Here is a 25,067-nt window from a genome sequence, read left to right as displayed (position 1 = left end):
TTATCCAAGGAAAAATTTTATAACATTAATATTCTCAATGAATGCTTCAGCAACCAAAATGACCCCATCTTCCAAAAAGATATGATTTGCGTATTTAATTATATAGGGTTTTTCTATCATGTGCAAATTTGCACATGATAAGAAGTTTAAAGTAGTAATTTTGATTAAAAACTTGTGTTTTTTATATTAAATATGTAACAGTTAATTAATAATTATTTGTTTTCAATGAAAAGTTACTTTTTTTAGTTATCTTAATATGTGCAATATTGCATATGTTAGACAAACTCAATTATATATTATAATTTATTTTGATGGTCCATCCGTTAGATTATTTTTATCCCCACTATAGTGTTATGTCAAATATGAACATCTTAATAATAATGGTTTAATGGTGGATCTTTACTAATTTTGCGAAGAAAAAAAATCATTTTTTTGTGGGTAAATATAAAGAATATTAAAAATCATTTTGTGGGTAAATCTTTACTAATAAGCTCATGCGCAAGGTGGACTATTGCATAGGGCCTCGAAATTTGAGGGTAAAAAAATTCCTAAAAACATTAAATAGAACTGTTTTAGGGTTTAAATTTTAGTAAATTTTTTGCCTAAAAAAAGTCCAAATTTAAAGAATATTTAAAACAATAAATCTCAAATTTTCAGGCATCGAAGGTGTTTAAGTGCATGAATTTCTACATATATCAATTTTTAGGAGTTCGAATTCTTACATATAACCTAGTCAAAAGAAAAATTCTTACATATAACAATTCTGACGTACAAAATTGTGAGGTCCTAAAATTAAAACACGACCTTCAAAATGTTTAAAACAACTCTAAAAAAAACCAAAAAAGAAATATTATTTGGGGTCATTGTGTAATTTTAATATTTTCATCATGGACATGAAATGCCTATAAATACCCTTCACATTTGGAATGAAGAATGCAAGTCCTTTCAATTGTGTTCTCTTGAAAGCATTAATTAGTACACAATATATTTAATGGGTGCTCTTCTTTTATTTATGTTTGTTTTTGCTAATCAGGTGATTGGTGGATTCAATACAAAGCTACCACCTCCTACCTATGGAAATGCAATAACCATTCTCAACATTGATGGAGGTGGTATTAAGGGAATTCTTCCTACTGTTCTTCTTCGGAACTTGGAAAAAGCTCTTCAGGTACACACTCATTCATATTCCCTCTGTTTCTTTTAAGTGTATTTTGGGAGGAAAATTTTTGTTCATATTTAACTGTCACTTTTAAAGTTTAATGCAACATTAAATATTGTTTTATCAATATTGTCTTTAGTTATTTATTGCGGAAAGAGAAATATATAAAATAAGATATTAAATGAATAAGGTCATTATAGTAAAAGTATAACTTATTGCATCAAAAATAGTATCAATTGTTGATTGTCTTGATTTGTGTAAAATGTTAAAATGTGACAATTAAAAAGAAATTGAATGGAGGTAGTATAAAAATTGAACTCATTTTAATTGTTTTTATAAGTAATAACTGCTTGAAATTAAATATATTTTTCATTTGTTATTGGGTACATTAATTGAAGTACCATGTGGTAATCCTCTCCCTCGTTTATATATTTTTGTTCTTGTTTTTACCCTTTAGTTATGTTAATATGAATTTTGACCAAAAAAATAAGTAAAATATGGTAATGGTTTTAACCAAAATTTGAAGAAAAAAATTCTTTATTTAAAATTTATTATTATCATTAATCAATTGAACACAATTATTTAATTTTTTTTTTTTTTACTAAGCTAGGAGATTGGACAGGGCATCAAGGGAAGTAACGAAACTATTTTCTTTCCCTCGTTTATATATTTATTAACATGTTCCATCTATTTTCTTTTTTACCAATGTCTTAGTGTTAGAAATAACAAAATTGGAGATTAACATTTTCCCCCCTCTTACTTTAGTCAGTAATCAATTTATATATATATATATATATATATATATATATATATATATATATATATATATATGGATTTGCTAGAATACACCCACTAGTTTTTATGTGGGAGTGTTTTAACAAGCTACACCTTAAGGTGTATTTAACTACTTTTTAGTTATAATTTGTTAAAACACACCTTCTAAAATATAAGTGGGTGTATCCTAGCAAATGCCTATAGGAGTTGCTAACATACACCCACTTATTTTTTAGAAGGTGTGTTTTAGCAACATTCACTTTAAGGTGTATTTTACAACTTTTTAGTTATATCTTTGCTAAAACACACCTTAATAAAAATTAGTGGGTGTATCCTAGCAAACCCATATATATATATATGTGTGTGTGTGTGTCTTTTTTTAATAACCTCTATTAAATTTTTGACATTTAGTCCAACAATATTTTTTGTTACTGTTTAACTCCTTATATAAAACAAAATAAACATATATCTTGTCAGAATGGTACCATTGCGGATATGTAAACTCTATGTGCCATGATAGAAGTCTATGCAAAAAATAATTGCCCAAAATTTTATCCCAAGATATATATTTTAGTTATTTTTTGTTTTTAAGAGTTAGATGTTTGAAAAATTCATATTTAATTCATCTTTTGTTAAAAAAAAAAAATCTAAATTTTTATCGAGGAGATTCATATATTGCTTCAAACATGTCTTCGGAAGAACATTTAAAAATTAAAAACTATACAATCCCTATAAGAAGAGCTTCCTATATTAATTTTACTAACATTTTTATATTTGTTTGATTAGAATGTGTCAAATGATGAAACGGCAGCACTTGCAGATTATTTTGATGTGATAACAGGGACTAGCACTGGAGGACTCATTGCTGCTATGCTCACTACTCCTCACCCAAATGACCCTTCTCGTCCTCTACTTTCTCCTGAACAAATCAAACAATTCTACTTGGATTTTGGTCCTTCTATATTCAACCAAACTGCTGCTAGGTATTTCATATTCATGCTAGATCAACACAAACTAATTACATAATTTCCTTAATACAAGTTGTGGTGTAGAGGATCATTATATATTATTTTTTAAATTAACAATTTTAATAATATATGTAAAATCAATGATAAATAATATTGACACATACACAAAAAGGGAACAGGTTGCCTTCGGAGCAGTGGCTAAGCCAGCAAAAATAGTTTGGGTGCGGTGTAGAGGATTATTGTATATTATTTTTAAATTAACAATTTTAATAATATATGTAAAATCAACGATAAATAATATTGACACATACACAAAAAGGGAACAGGTTGCCTTCAGAGCAGTGGCTGAGCCAGCAAAAATAGTTTGGGTGCGGTGTAGAGGATTATTATATATTATTTTTAAATTAACAATTTTAATAATATATGTAAAATCAACGATAAATAATATTGACACATACACAAAAAGGGAACATGTTGCCTCCGGAGTCGGGAGAATAACTCTGTACCGAGTTACTTTGCTAAATAGCTAATTATAAACATTTAATTTCATCAAATTGATCAACTGTCAAATCAAAAAGTTTGGTCCTCGTGAGCATAGTTCGGTTGGTAAAGATAATGCATAATATATGCAAGGTTCAGGATTTGAACCCGACCATAAAATAAAAAAATAAAAAAAATCAAAAGTTTGAGTACATTAAGTTCACAAGTTTTCATAAAATTTAAAAATTATTTGATACTTTAGTAAATAATTTCAAATGAGAGAACCTACGAATTTCTTTTTTCTTAAGAGAAGCTACGGATTTCATATTCATCTCAAATAGTGTGTTTGATCATTAATATCATTTGATATAGCCAATGGTTGGCTTAGTGAAATTCAAAATAAATTATCAAGCATCTGGTTATAATTTTATTGGAATATACTACAATTTAATTTAAGTTTAACTTATATCGTTTCTATTGTAAAAAATATATTGTAGTAGTGTAGAGACGGAATAATTATTAGACACATAAAAAAAGTGTTCAAAACCCGTCTTTGATTGTCCTTTTATATCAACAAAATAGATTTTTGACAAGTGCTCTGCTCGGGTTTATTGTAAAGTGATTGACATATGAATAATAAAATGCAATATGCAATTGATAACGGTGAAAAAATAACACGTGATAATCCATAGTAGACAAAATAAAACACTTCATAAAATGTATGAAATCTGAAAATATTATAAAAGAAAATTTGGTAATTCTATCAATAATTCGGTAAAAGAAATATGAAATTTTAGTACATTGGCATGTAGTTTCATCACATATTGCGAAATACTTCCTCATATACGACATTAGACATTACATTGGTATCTTCACCATCTTCATCAGTGATCAATATCTTTAGTACTTCTCTGGATGTAACTCTTGAAACAGCAACATACAACTGTTCGTGAGAAAATACAGGTGTTGGTAGATATACACAAACATGTTTAAGCGACTGCTCTAGACTTTTGTTAATTGTCATTGCAAATGATATAGTCAAAGGAAATTGTCTTCGTTGAAACTTAAAGGGAATCCTGACATCTGAAGGCGATATAGATAGCCTGGATACAAAAACCTGATCACCAACCTTACTTCCGGAAATGACCCTCCCCTCAATGACGTATCTTCCCATCATAATGATAACTGATCTGGTTCCATTGCATAATCCATATCGTGTATTTATATTTCTCAACAACATAACTGGCACACCAACCTTTAACCTTAATTTGTGATTAGGCAGTTCAGAAGCAGTGATGGTGTTGAGGAATTCGGGTGTATGAACATCGTCAATATGATCACCATTTAAGTTATGATGAATAGGTGAATCATAATTCAAATAAACCTTCTCCTCACCTGAAACCATGTCCAACATATAGTCGTTGATCTTCTCGAATATGGAATTTTTGTTGTCAATATAGCACTATTTTGAAAGTAACTAATGTCACTCATGCTCTCCAAGATGTTAGGATACGTGCTGTCAACAATAGCAGCAAGAGGATCTCCTTCGCTTTCTATGAGCAAATCTGACGGAAGAGCAATGGTCTTGTCCACTTCATTGTCTTCCCCTATTCGTCCATCGCCTATACTTAAAACTCATTTTGAAAATTGTCTTTTTGCTTCAATGTCTAATACCGACGCACCAGACAAAAGCCTCATGTTCTTAGTCAAGGTAAAAACCTCACAATAACTCCATAGTTTTGAAGAATTGATAGTAGCATGAACGATTACTGGTCTTGTGCCTTTAGGAATTACAGGTAATATCTGCCTAAAATCTCCACCAAATATAACAACTTTAACTCCAAAAGGGATGTATTTGTTTCTCTTATCCACCTCCTTCGTAACGTCTCTGAAAAAACGATCAAGTGCTTCAAAGCAAAATTTGTGCATCATCGGAGCCTCGTCCCATATTACTAATCTTGCTTGGACTACCAACTGAGCCAACGGGGTATTAGGTTTGACATTACACGTGGAGCATTCATCGATAATAAAGGGAAGGCCAAACCTCGAATGTGCGGTTCTACCTCCTGATATTAATAATGCAGCTATACCACATGAAGCAACTGTTAAAACTATTTCCCCTCTTGACCGTATCGCAACCAACTAAGGCAACAAGATAGGAATGAAATAAAGGCATGAAATTGGTTTTAAAAAAATGTGCAAAATATTGTAAAAAAAAAAAGGCATGAAATTAGTGCGATGAATTTTTCTAGTATTGTGTACAAAATAACGTAAAAAAAAAAGGGCAAGAGGATAGGAATGAAATTGGTGTGATGCATTTTTTTAGTATTAAATAAGTGTACAAAATATTTCCTTAAAAAAGAAAGTGTACAAAAAATTGTCAAAAAAAGGTATAAAATAGAAGGCACCAAACGTGATCATTGATATGCTCATAGTTTCTAGAACAAACGTGCAGCATCAAATAAATGTAGAAAATATTTCCTTCAAAATAAAAAAGGCAAGAGGATAGGAATGAAATTGATGCGATGCATTTTTTAGATGAAATTTGTTAGGTTAAATAATTGCAACCCTAATAAAGCAAATGAGCGGGAAAAGATTAGGTTAAATTGCTGCAGACCTAACAAAATTAATAAATAAGGATATAAAATTAATTATATATGTAGAGACGAATTTATGGACGGGATATGTTTGAGGTAGAAATTTCCTTCTCTCACTATAGTCTCTAATACATATATTTCAAAATATGTCCTTTAGGGGGCGTGTGTTTTTGGGAAACACAAATTATTCTCAGGAATAACATATCCGGGAATGAAAATATGAAAATTTGATTCCTGGGTATTTGTTAAAAAAAGTGTTTGGCAAATAACTTGACATTCCAGAAAAAATTGGAAGTTACAATTTTATTTTATTTTAAATCTATGCATAATATCATGGGAATGCACATTCCCATCTCTTTACATGAGAATAAATTCATGGAAAAATAGAAGTTATGGGAAGTTACTCCATTCCCAAGAACCTTTATACCCAGGAATATTTTTTTCTCAACCTCATAACAAACATGGATATAATCATTCCCTAGCCATGTATTCCCAGGAATGTCATTCTTCACCTTGAAACAAACACCCCCTTAATATTTTTATTCGTCTCCAATTACATCTCTATTCTTAGATCAAGATATAGAGCATGTTAACGAACTTGGATCCCGAGGTTTTGGCCTCGAGCATTGGGGCTACCATCCCTTAAATCTAACCATAAACCCTAAAATTGATGTTCAATAGAAAACATAATACAGCAATCGATTGAACTTTTAGTAAGCACCATATATATATATATATATATATATATATATATATATATATATATATATATATATATATATATATACTTTCTCTTATAACTTGCTACTAAAATTTTTGCAGAAAGTGGAGTCCAATAATAAGCCATTTTCCAAAGTATGACGGGAAGTTCTTACATGAAAAAGCACGCGAGATATTGCAAGAGACACGTTTGAGTGACACATTGACCAATGTTGTAATCCCTGCCTTCGACATCTTGCAAGTTCACCCAGTTATATTCTCAAGCTTTAAGGTAATATAACTTTTGATGTGTAAAAGACCGCTTAATTTATGAAAGAGATCAAGTATATACATAATGAAAAATGTTGTGAAACTTTATTGGTATGCAGGTGAAGAAAGTTCCTAGCTTAAATGCAAAACTGTCGGATATAGCCATTGGGACTTCAGCTGCACCAACTCTTCTACCAGCCTATAACTTTACGAATGGTGATAATGAATTCAATTTAATTGATGGTGCTCTGGCTGCAAGTAGTCCTGTAAGCTAATTATGTGTGACAACATGGTATCTAAAATTACTTAAATTAAAAAAAAAATGCTATCTATATATACACCAATATGTTTTATGTTATATTAGGAAATATATATACATAATTATGTGTGATCTTAAAGAATTCTTGATGTTATTTTTCTAGAGATATAGCATTGCTCATATTTTTATGCAAAAATAATTCAATTAACATAAAACTAGTATATACATGTCTTCAGGTAACTAATTATTAATTAGTATCATTAATGTGAAGTTTAATTTTACAGTAAAAATTTGTATATGCAGGCCTTTCTTGCAGTGAATGAAGTGATGCAAGAATTGGAGGAGAAAAATTATGATTTCATACCTGTGAATCCAAACGAACCTACCAAATTCGTGTTGTTGTCATTAGGATGTGGAAGAACAGGGACTCCAGGGCATAATACTTCAGTTGTAAATCAGTACACAGCAACGAAATGGGCACCCTTTCTACTTTCAGGTCTTCTTGAAGCTGCTCGAGACATAGTTGAATATAACCTTGAATCAATCTTTCCAAGTCTTCAATCGTCCGAGAATTACTACCTTCGAATTGAGGTATGCCTGCACCTCGTTGTTTCGAAGTCCAAATTACTCCTTTAATTAATTTATAACGAATGAGTTTCAAATAACTTCTTCTACTTTTAAATAAGTTTTCTAAAAAATTACTTTTACAAAATAATAAATCTAAAATCATTATTTTTAATCTTGAATAAACTGTCCATAATGTGTAGGAGTATAGCTTGGATCAAACCCTTACTGCTGATAATGCTACCATAGAAAACATGGAAAAACTTATAAAGGCAGGAGAGGACTTGTTGGAACAACGAGTTAAGATTCTGAATGTAACTTCTTTCACCCATCACGAAAAACCAAGTGAGCTGGATACAAACGCCGAGGCTCTACAAGGGTTTGTGCCATTTACCTTCTATATGCTTAGATAAACAAATAATACCTACGTTTTCCGGTGAACCAGCAATATAGTAAATATAATATAAATTTTTATCTTGATTTGTATTGCAAATGTTGTTGAGATCAATTAAATTAATAGAAGGAAATGTTAATTATGTGACAATTTTTATTTTATGAAGGTTGGCTGAGATTCTATACAAAGAGCAGCAGCTGCGTTTGAAAACCAAATCAATAATGGAAAAGAGGGGACGACCATTTGTTGATGCTATTACATCCCCTCTACGTATGTTTGGAATGGAATAAATGACAAGTGCATATATGTGCATGCATTTATAATATATATTAAGTACGTACGTAGGCTTGTACTATGTTGCAAGTTCTCTGTGCATGGTTTGAAATAAATAAATCAATGGATATGTGTCTTTCATGATGAGTGTTTCTACTTTGTTGTTTTCCTTTTCAAATGTATTTGGTCTTGTACTATGTTGTTTTACTAAAATAAGGGTAAGGATTTGACTGTACTTTGTATTCCTTGTATTACATCTGCTTATGAAAAAGAATTTGGTCCTTTCCTTTATCTTGTGTGTCTTTATTCAATTGTTCCCATATTACATTCTTTTCGTAACTAATATAAAAAGAAGGTTTAGATATTTTTATGATTCATGTAAATATTTTAACTTTTCATTTTAATTATTTAAAAAAAATTCCCCAACTTATAATAACTCTCAAAAGTTTTTCACCACCAAATTTTTGTCTTTACTTTTAAGTCAACTCATATCTTATTATACTGCTCCCGAATTAACACTGGATTGGATGATTTAACTTTTAACTCTTCAACATAACCAGTCAAATCACCATTAAGAAAAGAAGAATCAACATGATTAGCCATGTTTTCTTCCCATAATTTAGAGGAAAACCATGCTTACAATAATAAGTATTAATGATATGACCATGTCTGTTGCAATGAGTATTAATGCTTGTATCTTGAGGCATTAACAAGAATTTTAGAATTCGCAGTGAAAGATGATTCAGGAGCAAATTTATTATCTTGTAAAACCATAGAGTAAACACTGGATTGGATGATTTAACTTTTAAATGAATCAAATCACAACATCATTCACAAGCCTGACTATTTGGATCAAGAAGTGCAGAAATTGGAATACTTCCATCAACAAATTGAAACTTGTTCTTAGCCCCTAAAGCACGACGAATGGCTCAAGCCCAAGAAAGATAGTTGCTTTTATCTAAAATTGGTGTAACCTAACAAAATTAGGTCCATCACTAGGATGAACATAGTACTTTGAAGCGTAACTTTGTGAAGGATTTGTGACCGTACTACCATTATTTGTACTGGTAGAAACAATACTGTTATGCGCCATGGAAGAACTAAGAAAGCTTTAAGGTGAACCGAAGAAGACGAAGAAGAAAGTTTGTAAGAAACGCGAACATGTGGTTTGCAGAAAAATGGAAAAAATCATGAGAGAAAGGCAAGAATTTGCATAGAAAATGAAGGAAAAATCGCATGAGCTAATTCACGAAAAGCTCGTGATACCATGTGAGGAGAGCACATTCTGAGAGAAAGAGAAAAGAAAATCTCATACATTGAATGAATGATCTAATAGAAAGATAGTTACAAGATTCATATATACATACAAGTGATGTAAAGCTAGATAACATGGAAAACAAGTTACCGGTTATAACTAACTTTCAGCTAGCTTATTAATGTATAACTAACTCAAATCTATTAGCTATAACCTATTGATGACAGATAGTAATCGGTCGTGGATTAGATGAAGTAGTATCCTCTAATGTTTTTTTCTTTTTTTAGTAATAACTAATAACAAGAAAAATGTTTTTCTATTTTTACTTTTTAATAATAATGTATACTTTATCTAACAATCATTCAAAACTAACTATATGAAATAATTTTTACTTTTTTAATAATAATGTATACTTTTAGAAATAATTTTAACTACGCACCCTATCATGTGAACTTCCCTTCATTAAGATATATATTTTTTCTTTTAAAAATTCTAAACATTTTTAATGGCTTAAAAATACAAATTAAACTAAGTATGTGTGTGAGTATAATTTTTTGGTTTGATCATTTAATTAATAGGAGGAAATACTAATTATGTGACAATTTTATTTTATAAAGGTTGGCCGAAATTCTGTATAACGAGAAGCAGTTGCGTTTGAAAACTAAATCAATGGAGAAAATGGGACGACCATTTATTGAAGCTGTTGTGTCTGGAATGAAGTAATTTAAAACTAGATCGGACCAATATTCAACCGAGAAAGAAAGTATTGAACTGATGTGAGCTGTCTGATTTTTCACGAGCAATTTCACGAAGTAGTTGCATCCTTAGATCTCCGTTGGCGGAAAACATGGGTTGTTGGATAAAAAAAATAAGAGAGTCAACTAAAGTTGTAGTTACGGAATACAACAACCAAATCGTGATGTCTTCTTCGCGAGGATAGGTTTCACTACAAACAATGTTTCCCTTTTAAAAAAATTAGACATTTTCTTGGGAAAGTGAACTCCTTCAAAATCAAAATCTTTAAATTCCAGCTCGTAGCTTCATTGCTCGTCAAAGGCTATTTCACTTACTATATAGTGCGAACAATTGGCTATTGAAAATTCACGAATGCGTATGTGTTTAATGTGTATTGGTGTAAAGTCCGGTACTAGTGGAGTACAAGAGGTTGTGGTGCTAATTTTTTTTTTTTGTTGCAACAAGCCACTTTCATCGTGAATATCTCGCTATAAATTTATTCGGGAAGTTTAGCATTTCCCAAATATTGAAGGTCACAACAAATGCTAGGAGACTAAGCACACTATAAAGTATTTAAAATCTATTTTCATGCTCCATGGTAGTTAACTACCGTTGGAGTTTTTTTTTAAGTTGTATATGTGAAACGGTAGTTAACTACCGTCGGAAAGACCGAATGGTCGTTAACTATCGTTGGAAGCAAAAACGTACTTTTCATGTGTTTTTAAGAAAGTTCACATGTGTAAAAAGCAATTCTCTAAGTGAAGTACTTCTTGCTAGACATTTTGGGCTGTAAGTTATCAATTGGGCCTAAGATTAAGGCCGACTATTTGTATAGCCCAAAGCTAAATTGAAAAAGCTATTACTTTTCACACCCTATTGTTTTCTCACGCGCCCTATTTTTATTTCCCAAAATACCCTTTGCTCGGTAAATATAATATGAACCATTGTTCGACAAATATAATCTGAATTGTTATAAATTGGTCATATCTATCCAAAGGCTGTAAATATACGTTCGAATTGTATTTGCCGAAACTTTGCAAAATTGTTCGACAAATAGAATCTGAAATGTGTTAAACCCCCTAGAAGATCATGTTTAGAGGTAGATTGCAATGTAAAAATTGACACAGTTTATATAATATTTGCCGAACCTTTAAAAAACAGTTCGGATTATATAATCCGAACTATGTCAACATGAGCAGCTAATCACCGCGAGCACACACAATCCTCTGAACTTGAAGTTGAAAAAGTGATTTTCAAGATAGTAGTCCGATATCTAAAATAAAATATTAAAGGCTTAAACCTACTTTTCACCCTCTAAGTTTGCAAAAGTAGCAATTTTGGCCCCCTATTAAAAAAAATGGCAAAAGTGACCCCCCATGTTTACCCCCTTTTGCAAAAGCTCAATTTTGACCCAGTCAACCATATGTGGCATGCCACCTGTGTATTTTTTAAAAAATTTTTTAATTGAAAATTCCACAAGTTAATAAAACGAAATTAAAAAAAAAACAGAAAAATTGGAAGAAAAATAGAGAAGGCACATACAAGCTCTCATCAATTATCATTTCATCAATTTTTCATGTGTTCTTCCCCAAAACTTTGATCTTCATGATTATGTGTTCTTCCTCAAAATCTAGATTTGAAAAACAATTTATCATCATCAATTGTTTGGTCCTAAAAAAAAAAATCATTCTCATTAACACTCAAATCTTCAAACTCATGAGAACCATCCAACCCATACCCAGCATACAAACACCTATCTGGTGTTCCCAAAACCTTGAAATACAACCTTCAATTGAAAAAATTAAATAGATAAAAAACTGGAAAAATAAGTGGAATCGATTTGGATGAATCGAAACATAAAAAACAACAGTGATTATGTACGAAACGAAATTGAAGTGTGATTGGAAAACGAAGTGAAAATCTGAAATCGATTTGAATGAAGAGAACATATATGAGATTTGATGGGTTGAATTTTTGTGTTTGAAATTATAAGATGATTAGAGAATGGATCTGCGAAAAAAATGAAATTAGAACAAGGAGTGTGAAATTTTTATGTTTAAATTCATTTGGTTTAATTATCATAGGGTGATGCTTCTGCTTCTGTTTGTTGGAAAGTTGTTCCTGCAGCAAGAATTAATGGTTATGGAGATGTAGAAGAAGGGATTCATTGATGAAGAAGACAATACTTTGGCAAATGGGAAACAACTAAATCTCACGTGACCCTTCCTTTTTTTATTTTTTATTTATTTAATTATGTAAATGATTTTGTGGCATTTTGATTTATTTTTTAATTAAAAAATACACAGTTGGCATCCTAATCACTTAAGTGATGTGACACATAAGCGTTGAACTAGTCAAAATTGAACTTTTGCAAAAAGGGGTAAACATGGGGGTCACTTTTGCCATTTTTTTTAATAGGGAGCCAAAATTGCTACTTTTGCAAACTTAGAGGGTGAAAAGTGAGTTTAAGCCAATATTAAAACACATAAGTAAAAGATCATGATCATTTACTCTCAAAGCACTTTATAATGACAAAAATATCACATGCATGACTTCACAATACATGAAGGCTTATGTACATGTCAAAGGCATGCAAACTATCCTTCAACTTCTTTGATACAATTTAAAAGTCAAATTTAACATAAACATTGGCAAGGCAAAAAGAAAAGAAAATACAAGCATATGTGAGGAAATGCACCTAGTATTAATGTTTAGAATCAGTAAAAATGACAATATATATATATATATATATATATATAGTCCTTGGATCAGAAATATTCATCAAATGCCTTCTATTTATACGTGAAAATATTAAATCGTTTCTAACCAATCCATACCTAACATTCAACAACTACTTTTATGCTTGTAAACGAATACATTTTTAATAGAAACTTAAATTGTTTTCATTTCTTCCAAAGTGATTTGTATTTTGTAGTCTTTCCAGATTTGTTTGTTTGTAAGAAGCGTCTACCAAGGGTTTCAGTTAGAATGAACCATATATGGGATGAACATCAATATATAGTAAGTTATAAACATCACTAAAACCCACAAAAAAGTGATAAATTAAAGAAACAAAATTATAAGAAGCACTTCACATTTTCTTAGAAGTAGAAGACAAATTCATCTATGGCCCAAAAACATGCACAAGATCTCTATCAAATGGAGAATATAATGAGAGTGAATAGTGAGAATTTATATCATACTTTGTTTAGAGCTTAAACAGTCAAATAATTATTTTAACATTATACATAGTTGAAAGTTGAAAAAAAAAGGCCAACTGAACAAAGTCAGAAACTTGAGCTTCAATAATTTGCTTTCAATATCAAGTGAGAATACTGAATGAAACATCCTTTTGGATCTGAACTTCCAAGTCTAGTCCCCTGCATTCATAGTTTTCAAACATTCTTAAGTCAACCAAACAGGCAATCAATTGAAACTTAACAGTTAAGAACAACACTGAATGGAACATAAGATTGATTGACATTGTTTTAATTTTATGTTATATGTGTGTATTTTTCATATGGTATCAGTAATTTTTTTCCTATAATTTATTGTGATGCATGTTTAAATATTTGCGAAACAAAGGGTATTTCGTAAGAAAAAAAATATGGCACGTGAAAAACAAATAGAATGGAAAAGCAATAGCTAATTGAGAATAAACAGTTTTTTTTTAAGTATCATTGATGTCTCCCAGTCCCGCATAAAAATCGGAAAATAACTATCAAAAGGTAGTTTTTTTTTTTAAAAAAAATATATATATATTTTGTAGATAACTCCTGAATAACCCTTTTTCAGTATGAGATATTAAGAGAGTTTAAAAAAAAAATATTGATACTCTATTATCCATTAAAAATATCGTATCAATCCATGGGAATAAAAGTGACCCCTGTATTATTATTTTTAAATACATTAACGATCAATGTCATCATCCAATGATACAGAAACTTTATTAAGATAATGTTAGACATCTTTTGCTAGAACGTGTTGGTGTATGAGTTGTACTTTTCATTAAATAATTTTTTTCTTTCTAAAAACTAAGATATGGTATGAAGTAATGTATGACATGAGGGACTGCATTAACTTGTATTATTTATAAAGTCCAAATGTTAGCCATACACTGAGCTATTATTTGATTGGAATGACAGCTCAATTTTATAATCCTCTAGCTGTCACATAGCCATTTTAAATTTATAAACTATATCTTAGTTATATATATAATAACACCAAGAAAGATACTTTAACATACTTGTTTAACATTTAAATTCTATATCTCATTCTATAATACGGTTTTTAATATTAGGAAAGTGTTTAACTAGTGCACTAGTTATGATTTTTTTTTTATATTAAATTTTTGAAGGGACGGTTTTTTACATTAATAATTCTTAAAATAAATAATAGTATATCAAAGTATTATGATTTCTTTCTTAGGGGTAAAGTATAATTATCTTAACAACTGAACATGGAGGCGGCTGCATGTGGATCGTAAGTCTTTGGTCAACTTTGCAATTCTAAAATTCTAAAATAATGTTGATAATGATTTGATGCCGGATGTGTACTGTGACCTGCTGACCCAATAGCACAATGTAATTGATGATACTTACATGTAACTACATATTTTGACCCAAAAAAATATAAGTTACACTATTTAAGTTTTAGTAAGTTGAAATCAAATTTCAAATGCTCTAGGAGGAAATTAACTTTCCAAAATAATTTATGTAAAGCATGTCGCCCGGAATAATTTTCTGATGAAGCATATAGCTAGAAATTATTTTAATCAAACCGATGCATATGAAAGAGTATTCTTAAGAGATATCAACTTTATAAATAAATATGATCTTAGTGCATTTTAGAATCTCGATTAATTCGACAAAATCATCCGAATATTATAATTCTTTTAAACTCAATGTTCATCTAAACATTTACTTAATGTGGGTTTGATATGTCGTCACGTTTTACAAAATCGTGACAAAAAAACCGGGTCACCGTGAAAGTAAATTGGTTCGGCTTCTATTTTTTCACAGACATGACTTGTTGGGATGTGGATTTCGCATTATAACTGCCAAATCAAACATATCCTTAATATTCTGAGCTATAAGACTTTGTCGTTGAAGAAAAAAAGTGTATAAAGTGGTACATTTCTTTTAAGAAATAGAACATTTTTCCTAGTAAATTCTTATTTGAGTGAATATATAGTTGTTTCCATTTCAATTATTGACAACCAAACAACAAAAGGAAGGAATTATTATGCCTATAAAAGAAGAAATGTTTTCTTTTTTAATTAAAGGCTCATACACATCAAGATGAAATGAAATTCAAGCAAATTCAACAAACCAATAGTACATAAATTATGGTGATTAACAATAGCACTGTCTCTTCCCTAGCCCATCAAACCCAAAATCATTGCTGAAACAAAGAAAGAACCAATCAAAAGACTAACACCATTGGAAACACCAACAGCTCCATTATCCTTTGGTGGTGATGGAGTAGTTGAGTTTGTCTCTGAAGGAGCTGATGGTGTGGTTGATGGAGTAGTGGATGGAGTAGTTGATGGTGTGGTTGATGGAGATTTTGTTGGTGGGGGGGTGCCACTTGGAGTTGGGGTGGTGCTAGCAGCAACAACATTTACTTCAAGCTTCATGCCACCAGTACTAGTACAATGACCTAGAGTAGGGCATATGAAGTAAATTTTTCCTGCTTTAGTCAATGGAACCTTAGAATTTCCACCAGCATAGTTCTTTATGGCATTGCTTGAAGTGCAGCTTTTGTAGTCACTTTCATCAACTTCATCCACTTGGTGGGAGGAGCCATATTTGAACACTGTTTTTTCAAGATACAAAATAATTTGTTAACTCTAATGTAGATTGCAAAATACATTTATATTATTTCTATAATTAAGATTTCATGATGTAATAGTATTTTAGACCTCAAATTTAGCAATATCAATCTTTTTCATTTTTTCCAAATAAGAAAAAACATAATATTCATATTTCAATATATAAACAATTATTTACACTTGAATAGAAGGCAAGCAGACAACAAGCTGCGCGCCGCCAGAATGTATACATACCTAAGTTATCACCAACTTTGAAAGTTTTTCCAGAAGCCCATTTGGTGTAATCAACTCCTAGATTCCATCCATTGGCATCACCAACGGTGAAATCAGTTGCAAATGCATAAGGAAAGGCCAACAAAAGAACAAAGAAAGAAGCTATCATTGATGTATTCATGCCTATAAACTTTAGTTCTCAAAATGAAAATGTTTGTAAGAAAGAAAGTGTTTGTAAGAAAATGTTTCTAAGTATATTAGAATTAGAACTTGTGCCAATGATGGATGAGGTTATGGAAGGAGGGGTGTATATATATAGTACTAAATATTCCTGTGTTTACTATGTCAATGTCATCAACTACTCCATATTGAAATTAAATTTAAATAATATGAGAGTAGTTATGCACCCAAAAAAGAGAAAGAAAAAATAATAATGAAGTGGTTATTGACAATTTGATATTGTCTTCTAATTTCTAAAGGCAGCTTCTACCTAATGCATTGAGATTCTTTTCCCATAAAAAAATGTGACTTGGTAAGCTAATAGACATTTAACAAATCGACAAGTTGTATATTACACATTTACCAGGAAGCACGTGTGGTATTTATATACTATGATATGATTACACACAACGTACGCGGAAAAAAAAAAAGTTAACCAATGCGGACTAAAACTTTATTTTATTTTATTTTTTTAAGAAAAACATATTTGTAGCATTTCATTAATAATAAAAGTTTCAATATAATTGAATATATTAAAATAAACGATTCGATTAGCTAAAGACGTGATCTCTTTAGCAAGAGCATGAGCAACCACGTTGGCTTGTCGCCTAACAAACTCCACCCTAGAGTTAGAAAATGAAGTACAGAATAAAGAACGACAGGAGGAAATAATGCAACCAAATTCGGACAAGTCGTTCCTGGTAGAAAGGAAGGCGTCAGCTGTCAACTTAGAGTCTGTTTCAAAATTCATATTGTCAAACTGCATATCACTCAACCATTGCAAAGCAGAGTGCACCCCTAAAGCTTCACCCACATCCACCGAAACTGCAGACCAAAACTTATTATCCATGGGTTCCTTAAAATTGACACTTGATAACAAGACTTTTTTTATTTTATGGTTAGGGTTAGAACCCCGAACATTTTAAATATTATACATTGTTTCTATCAACAGAGTTAAATTCACGATGACACTTTATAACAAAACTCTAGAATAAATATCAAAATTATCTGATACTCATTACGTTGAAAAATAAATTAGAAAGTGACTATATTATATAAGTATTATGTATACTTCTAACCTAATGTTTACTATTTCTATCATAAATTAAATGAATCTTTTATTTATTTCGCACATATAAAAAAAAAAATGTACAAGTGAAAGAGATAGAAAAATTATTTTAAGTGTTCTTATCAAGTATCAGCACATTCACCATTATCATAAATGTAAAATGAAAAACATGAAATTGAGGGTGATGAAATTAATATTAATTAGAGTTATAATTGAAGAAAAAAAAAGTTATTAATATTGCATTGAAAAGTGAAATAGATCATTTATTTAAAAAATATTTTTTTTAATACAAGGTTCACTTGTTATAGGACTGAGAGGGTATTATTTTTGTTGTTAACAAAAAAAATAATTGTTTTTGTTGTTAGAAATTATTGTTCAATAAAATATTGATAAAAGGTTGGCTCTTGTTATCTCAACCCATAAATAGTTATTTTGAACTCCATCTTTAAATGACTTATCAATCATATTTTTTTCCTCAAAGATTCTTATCGCTAGAGTTAATCATATTTAAGACGTGTCTGTATTAAAATAAAAATATACAAATGCTGGTAATTTTTTGATAGAGTATTTTGTGTTAAGTCAAATTGTCCAACCCTTCCGTAAGTTTGTCAAAAAATAACTTCTTTAACAATGTAATGAGAGTAGTTGAAGACTTTAAGGGAGTTTCAATTATGAAGTCAATTATTTAATTTATTCGAATGTTTGTTTCTGGAGAAGGGAATAACTAACTAGGAAAAAACAAAAAAAAACAAATGAATTATCATTTTTATTTTTTATTCTTATCTCACATCCATGTCACAAAGGTTGGCCACTTTTTCTTTGTTCCAAAGCCTCAACGTTGAATAGATTAGGTAATCTTTTGAAAGAAACAAATGATGTGGCATGTATGTAATGACCAAAACAGAGTCAAACAGAGGCAAGAATAGTCAGTTGAAGTGTGCTGCAAATTATTACTATCATCTTGCGTGTGGAAGGCTTCTAGAAGATCATGATTTTTTTTTTTATTGGATTATGAAATATATTTTATAAAAATTAAATTAAACGTTTGATTTTTTTTATTTTTTTATTTTCATATTTCACTTTTGTTCTCAAATTTTTCATTTGTTATGGTCTCTTTTCATCCTTGAGACATTTTTGTTCCTAAATATGTTCGCTATATGTTTTTGGATTGAGCTTATTTCGAGCTTATACAAATAATTAAGTTTTAATGTTAATTTATAATATCCTACTAACGAAAATTGTATATTTAGAAGTTGTTTTTAGATAAACTACCTTAACAAACTTTTAAATGATACATTAATGCTTATTTATTTGCATAAGCTTTAAAATAAGCCAATTCAAACGATCATTTCTATCAATTTTTTACTTGAGTTTGTCATGTACTCCTATTTTTTAAAATGACTGATCTAATTAATTGTTTCGCATATGTCAACATATAATTTTGACATTTAATATCTTTGATTATTTATCAGCAAAAATCATTAAAAAAAATTGATAATTTAAAATATTCATCGAGACAAAGTCAATATCATCTTATGTTCTATCTTTTTTTTTCCACCTCAATTGATCAAAATGAAAATTGAGGTCGAGCTAAAAACATTTAAAAAACGTAAAAGATATCAAAGCTATATGAAAATAAAGTGTTTGTTTTTGTGTTCCTCAATCATTTCTACATTTCTTATGTTTCCTTCTTTTTGCTACGGCAAGCGCCTTATAATCAAAATGAGATCAAGAGACCATAAAGTGTTCATTGTTTTTCGATCATCTAGATCCCCCAAAAAAACTATCGAACATGTGCTTCTAATTAACTTATGACTGCATACCTAAATATATCACATGCACTATCCTACATGTTGTGTCACACATTTGGAATTAATCCAATTAGTAGTCATTGCCACCAAACAGTTGCGGAGCTAGAAAAAAATGTTAAGGTGGGCCACTAAAATTAACTATTGAAAAATTGTTTAAAGTCTCGCAAATTAGATCTATAATTGAATTATTTAAATTTTTCGGATGGGCCACTACACCAATTTGCGGGAATTTGGATCAACCGAAACCTAAAACCGACATAAAATTGTATAAAATCTCGCAAAATAGACCTATAATTGAATTATTTAAATTTTCGGGTGGGCCACTACACTACTTTAGAGGAATTTGAATCAACCAAAACATAAAACCGACACAAAATTGCATAAAATCACGCAAAATAGATCTATAATCGTTTATTTTTTAATTTTTCGGGATGGGCCGTGGCCCACCCCAGCCCATGAAGGGCTCCGCCACTACCACCAAATGCTCAAATACTTTACATCATGGCAGGGTAGTGTAGTATTATTTCTTTTGCTACAAAATGTTTTCATGAGTTGGATTGCAATGCATATTAGCGCAGATATTGCTTTCTTGCTATTCAAGTAATCTTAATAATGGATGAATATTGAGAGAATGAGAAAAATGGAGAATGAGAAAGTGGTTATGGAGAGAGAAGAAAGTGTTTGAAGTTTGTTATGGTTTTCATTAATTAATGAAAAGAGATTTACAAACTAACTAATAAACTTATCCAAAGTAAAGCTAATTATAAAACTAACTCTGCTAAATGATTATGGATTAATCACATCTAATACACCCCCTTTAATCCATAATCCTAACAATCAATGAGACCTAGCTTATCCCTCAAGTAAACAAATTTGTCAAGCTTCGAAGACTTGGTGAATCCATCAACTAGCTGCGCTTTAGTTGGGTGATATATCACTTCATTCATGCCCTTTGTCACTTGTTCCATGATGAAATATAACCTAGTTTCAACGTGTTTACTTCTTCCATGTGCTATAGGATTCTTAGCTAGATTAATAGCTTATTTGTTATTAAATTTCAGCTTCAAAGGATTTTCTACTTCACAGTTTAGCTCTTTCATCACTGTATCCAGCCAAATTGCTTGACAAGCTGCAAATGTACCTGCTATGTACTCAACTTCACAAGATGATGATACAGTAGTTGGATGCTTCTTTGTACACCATGATATTGCAACATTGTTGAACTTGAAGACATAGCCAGATGTGCTTCTCCTATCACTTCTATCTTCACACCAATCTGAATCAGAGTAGCCTATCAGTTCAACCTTTTCTCCATTGTTTTCAGTTTGAAATAGCAAGTCAAACTTCATTGTTCCTTTCACATATCTTAGCACTCTTTTAGCTGCAGTGAGATGAGATTTCCTAGGATCATTCATGTATCTACTGATGATACTTACCGCAAAGCATATATCAGGTCTGTTATTGCATAGGCATCTCAGAGATCCAACTATCGGTTTGAATTATGTAGCTTCTACTTTCTCTTCATTGCTACATTCATCCAGCTTAGCATTTGTTTCAGAAGGATTTGTGACAGTGTTGCAATCTGTCATATCAAACTTTTCTAGCAGTTCACCAATGTACTTCTGATGATGCATAACCTTTCCCATCTTGCTAGCTTTAAACTCCATTCCTAAGAAATAAGAGAGTTTTCCTAAATCAGTCATTTCAAATTCACACTACATTGTGTGTTTGAACTTCTCAATCTCACTTTGATTACTTCCAGTTACCAATAGCTCATTCACATATAATTATATCATTGTGATATCACTTTCACTCAAGTTCTGAACATACATACCATATTCAACTTTGCATCTTTTAAATCCAATTTAAATCAAGAACTGATCAATTCATTTGTTCCATTCTCTAGGAGCCTGCTTCAATCCATAAAGTGTCTTATGCAGTTCGTATACCATATGCATCTTTTTCTTCTAATAGTCCATTTAAGAATCAAGACTTCACATCTAAATGAAACAATGATCATTTCTTACTGCTATCTAATGCAACAACCAATCTCCCATTTTCTAATCTTGCCACTAGTGCAAACACTTCATTATAATCAACACCATATCGCTGCAGGAAGCCTCTAGCCACTAGCCTTGCTTTGTGTTTTGAAACTGTGCCATCTGGATTCATTTTTACCTTGAAAATTCATTTCACATCAATGGTTTTCTTCTTCTCTGATAATTCAACTAATTCACGGGTGTTATTCTTCTCAATAGCTTTGATTTCTTGTATCATACCTTTTCTCCATACACCTATTTGCATTGCTTCTTTGTAATTAAGTGGTTCAGCATGAGGTAGAAATGCAAAGTGAATGAACTCTCGTTCATCATTCACTACACTATCAGGTAGCACCTCACAGTCTTCAAGTCTAATGGGAACTTGTCTAGGTTGAGCTTCTTCTTCATTCTCAATTACATTATTTGTATCTTCAATATCTTCATCTAAATCTTCACTTTGATCTGATTCAGTGAATATACGTGAATTCACATTTCTGATTTCAGATATGTTTTCCCAGTGTTATGCTTCATTTTTCATTCATTATCGCATCTCTACTTGTTTGCACCTTTTGAGATTTTGGATCATACAGTTTGTATGCTCTAGTTGAATGATAGCTTATAAGTACCATTTTCTCACTTCTATCATCAAGTTTGCTTCTCTTTGCATCAGGAATGTGTTTGTAACAGACAGATTGAGCCAAATACTTTCAAATGCTTCACATTTGGCTTTCTTCCATTCCAAGCTTATTCTGATACTTTGTTTTTCAGCTTTTTGTTAGGCAGTTGTTCAGAATATAAGCAACAATATTCACTGCTTATCCCCAAAACTTGTGAGGCATGTTATTTTGCTTGAGCATGCTTCTTGACATATCTAGTATGATTCTATTCCTCCTTTCTACTAAGCCATTGTGTTGGGGAGGAGAGGGAGAGATGATTTCATGAGTTATACCTTCTCTAGCAAAAAATTCTTCAAAATCCTTTGATGAGGTATACTCCTTGCCACCATCAGTTCTCAAAATTTTAATTGATTTTTCACTCTCTTTCTCAACTACGACTTTGAATTTGTTGAATACTTCTAAAGAGCTTCACTTTTAATTTTGATTGTTTAAATCCACAGCATTTTAGTATGCTCATCTACAAAAGTGATGAAGTATCTGCTCCCTCCTATATAGTAGGTACCTCAAATGGCCCACATATAAGAGAATGTTTGATTTCTAAAGCAGTTTTGATCTCTTTTTTAATTAAAAGCTCATACACATCAAGATGAAGATTAGATATACATCTCAGATCATTAAATAAAATTTAAGCAAATTCAACAAACCAATAGTACATAAATTAAGATGATTAACAATAGCACTGTCTCTTCCCTAGCCCATCAAACCCAAAATCATTGCTGAAACAAAGAAAGAACCCATCAAAAGACTAACACCATTGGAAACACTAAAAGCTCCATTATCCTTTGGTGGTGATGGAGTAGTTGAATTTGTCTCTGAAGGAGCTGATGGAGTAGTTGATGGAGATTTTGTTGGTGGGGGGGTGCCACTTGGAGTTGGGGTGGTGCTAGCAGCAACAACATTGACTTCAAGCTTCATGCCACCAGTACTAGTACAATGACCTGGAGTGGGGCATATGAAGTAAATTTTTCCTGCTTTAGTCAATGGAACCTTAGAATCTCCATCATCATAGCTCTTTATGGTGTTGCTTGTACTGCAGCTTTTGTAGCCACTTTCATCAACTTCATTCACTTGGTGGAATGAGCCATATTTGAACACTGGTTTTTCAACACACAAAAAAAATTGTTAGCTCTATAATGTAGATTACAAAATACTTTTACATTATTTCTATATATATTTAAGATTTCATTATGTGGATAATTAACCAAAGGATGCAAGTTCATACCTAAGTTATCACCAACTTTGAAAGTTTTTCCAGAAGCCCATTTGGTGTAATCAACTCCTTGAGTCCATCCATTGGCATCACCAACAGTGAAATCAGTTGCAAATGCATAAGGAAAGGCCAATAAAAGAACAAAGAAAGAAGCTATCATTGATGTACTCATGCCTATAAACTTTAGTTCTCAAAATGAAAATGTTTGTAAGAAAGAAAGTGTTTGTAAGAAAATGTTTCTAGTATATTAGAATTAGAACTTGTGCCAATGGTAGGGTAGATGAGGTTATGGAAGGAGGGTTATATATATATATAGTCTTAAATATTCCGAGTAATGATACATAGACACCCTTAGGTGGTAATACACCCTTTGACACCCACACAAAAATCTGACACGTAGTCATGTGGATTCCGCACAAGCACACTTTCTCTTTTCTCTCCTCTTCTCTCTTCCTAATGCATGGGGTGTACAAGGATATATGGGAATAAAGGATGTCTATCTATCATTACTCAAATAATCCTTTGTTTATTATGTCACCAACTACTCCATATTCAATTTAAATATAAATAATATGAGAGTAGTTGTTATCCACCCAAAAAAAAGAACGAAAAAATAATAATGAAGTGGTTTTCTAAAGGCAGCTTCTACCTAATGCATTGAGATTCTTTTCCCATAAAAAATTGTTAAAAAACATTGAACAAATTGGCAAGTGGTATCTTACACATTTACCATGAAGCACGTGCGGTATGTAATGGATATATTATACTATGATATGATATGATGACTCGCAATGTACACGGAAAAAAATTAGAGTAGTGATATTTAAACAACTATTTGATATAACTTTTGTGACAACTTTTTTTTTTTCTTTTTTCATTGATAAAAAACAATGGAGAGAATAAGAGAATAATGTGAGAATGAGAGAGAAAGTTGTCACAAAGTGGTATACAAATATCATTTCTCAAAAGTTAACCAACGCGGACTAAATGGGTTCTTAGAATCGACACTCGTTAACGAGACTTTTTTTCTTTATGAAAGTTGTTAGCGTTAGCGAAACTATAAAACAAATATTTTTTTTGAATAAAATCAAAATTGGATATACATTAACATTAAGAGAGAGTGCTTGAAAGTATAAAGTGTGTTAACAAGTACCTCAAAAATTTACGAACAATTCAGTTTAGAAAACTAAAAAAAATTAGCCGATATCCAGACAAACAAAAGGTTCGATCACCACATATGAAAGCTTAAATCAAAAGTCTTATTATATGCTTTCAACCACCAAAAATAATGTAATTTCAATTTCTCTAGTAGTTGGTGTGTGGTACTTTCTATGTTCTCAAATAATTTGTTGTTGCGCTCGTTCAAGATAACTCAAACACAACAAAGCTAAATATTAAAATTACTTTGATATTCATTATGTTGAAAAATACTCTATGGAGTCATATTTATAAACAAAGAAGTGCTTTTTAATTGTGGTTACCTTATCTTTTGAGAACGAGTGTTTTCCGAGCAATTTTGAAGAACCTTAAATATTAATATTTAAGTTTATATAAAAATTTGTGTACTGA

At 30.9% G+C, this 25,067-nt stretch overlaps 2 protein-coding genes across 3 annotated transcripts; one reads left to right on the top strand and one right to left on the bottom strand.

The window, feature by feature from the left end:
- Nucleotides 1-949: 949 nt before the first annotated feature.
- On the top strand, nucleotides 950-8,728 carry LOC25500068 (patatin-like protein 2). Its single transcript, XM_013588388.3, has 7 exons — nucleotides 950-1,168; nucleotides 2,720-2,916; nucleotides 6,801-6,969; nucleotides 7,067-7,213; nucleotides 7,510-7,797; nucleotides 7,974-8,149; nucleotides 8,331-8,728. Exons 1-7 carry the CDS (start codon nucleotides 992-994, stop codon nucleotides 8,452-8,454), a joined length of 1,278 nt encoding a protein of 425 aa, XP_013443842.1. The 5' UTR covers nucleotides 950-991; the 3' UTR covers nucleotides 8,455-8,728.
- A 6,938-nt stretch (nucleotides 8,729-15,666) lies between these two features.
- On the bottom strand, nucleotides 15,667-23,785 carry LOC25500067 (mavicyanin). 2 transcript variants are annotated; one of them, XM_039829305.1, is made up of 3 exons: nucleotides 23,511-23,785; nucleotides 23,111-23,382; nucleotides 15,667-15,960 (listed from the first exon to the last, which is right to left on the bottom strand). In XM_039829305.1, exons 1-3 carry the CDS (start codon nucleotides 23,668-23,670, stop codon nucleotides 15,805-15,807), a joined length of 588 nt encoding a protein of 195 aa, XP_039685239.1. In that variant the 5' UTR covers nucleotides 23,671-23,785; the 3' UTR covers nucleotides 15,667-15,804. The 2 variants fall into 2 exon arrangements, with proteins under 2 accessions (XP_039685239.1, XP_013443841.1); XM_013588387.3 differs by lacking the exons at nucleotides 23,111-23,382; nucleotides 23,511-23,785 and adding an exon at nucleotides 16,495-16,771 and having other exon boundaries at nucleotides 15,667-16,244.
- Between the last annotated feature and the right edge of the window lie 1,282 nt (nucleotides 23,786-25,067).

Source organism: Medicago truncatula, chromosome 8 (assembly GCF_003473485.1).
Source record: "Medicago truncatula cultivar Jemalong A17 chromosome 8, MtrunA17r5.0-ANR, whole genome shotgun sequence".
Taxonomy (NCBI): domain Eukaryota; kingdom Viridiplantae; phylum Streptophyta; class Magnoliopsida; order Fabales; family Fabaceae; genus Medicago; species Medicago truncatula.
The sequence above is the reverse complement of the archived record's forward strand: the minus strand, read 5'-3'. Positions and strand labels throughout refer to the sequence as shown.

Excerpts from the sequence above, each read along its gene's own strand:
- LOC25500068 (XM_013588388.3), top strand. The coding sequence starts at position 992 with ATGGGTGCTCTTCTTTTATTTATGTTTGTTTTTGCTAATCAGGTGATT. Across the intron at positions 7,214-7,509 it reads CTCTGGCTGCAAGTAGTCCT|GCCTTTCTTGCAGTGAATGA; the intron begins GTAAGCTAATTA and ends TTGTATATGCAG. Across the intron at positions 7,798-7,973 it reads ATTACTACCTTCGAATTGAG|GAGTATAGCTTGGATCAAAC; the intron begins GTATGCCTGCAC and ends CATAATGTGTAG.
- LOC25500067 (XM_013588387.3), bottom strand. The coding sequence starts at position 16,654 with ATGAATACATCAATGATAGCTTCTTTCTTTGTTCTTTTGTTGGCCTTT. Across the intron at positions 16,245-16,494 it reads CAAAGTTGGTGATAACTTAG|TGTTCAAATATGGCTCCTCC; the intron begins GTATGTATACAT and ends TTGAAAAAACAG.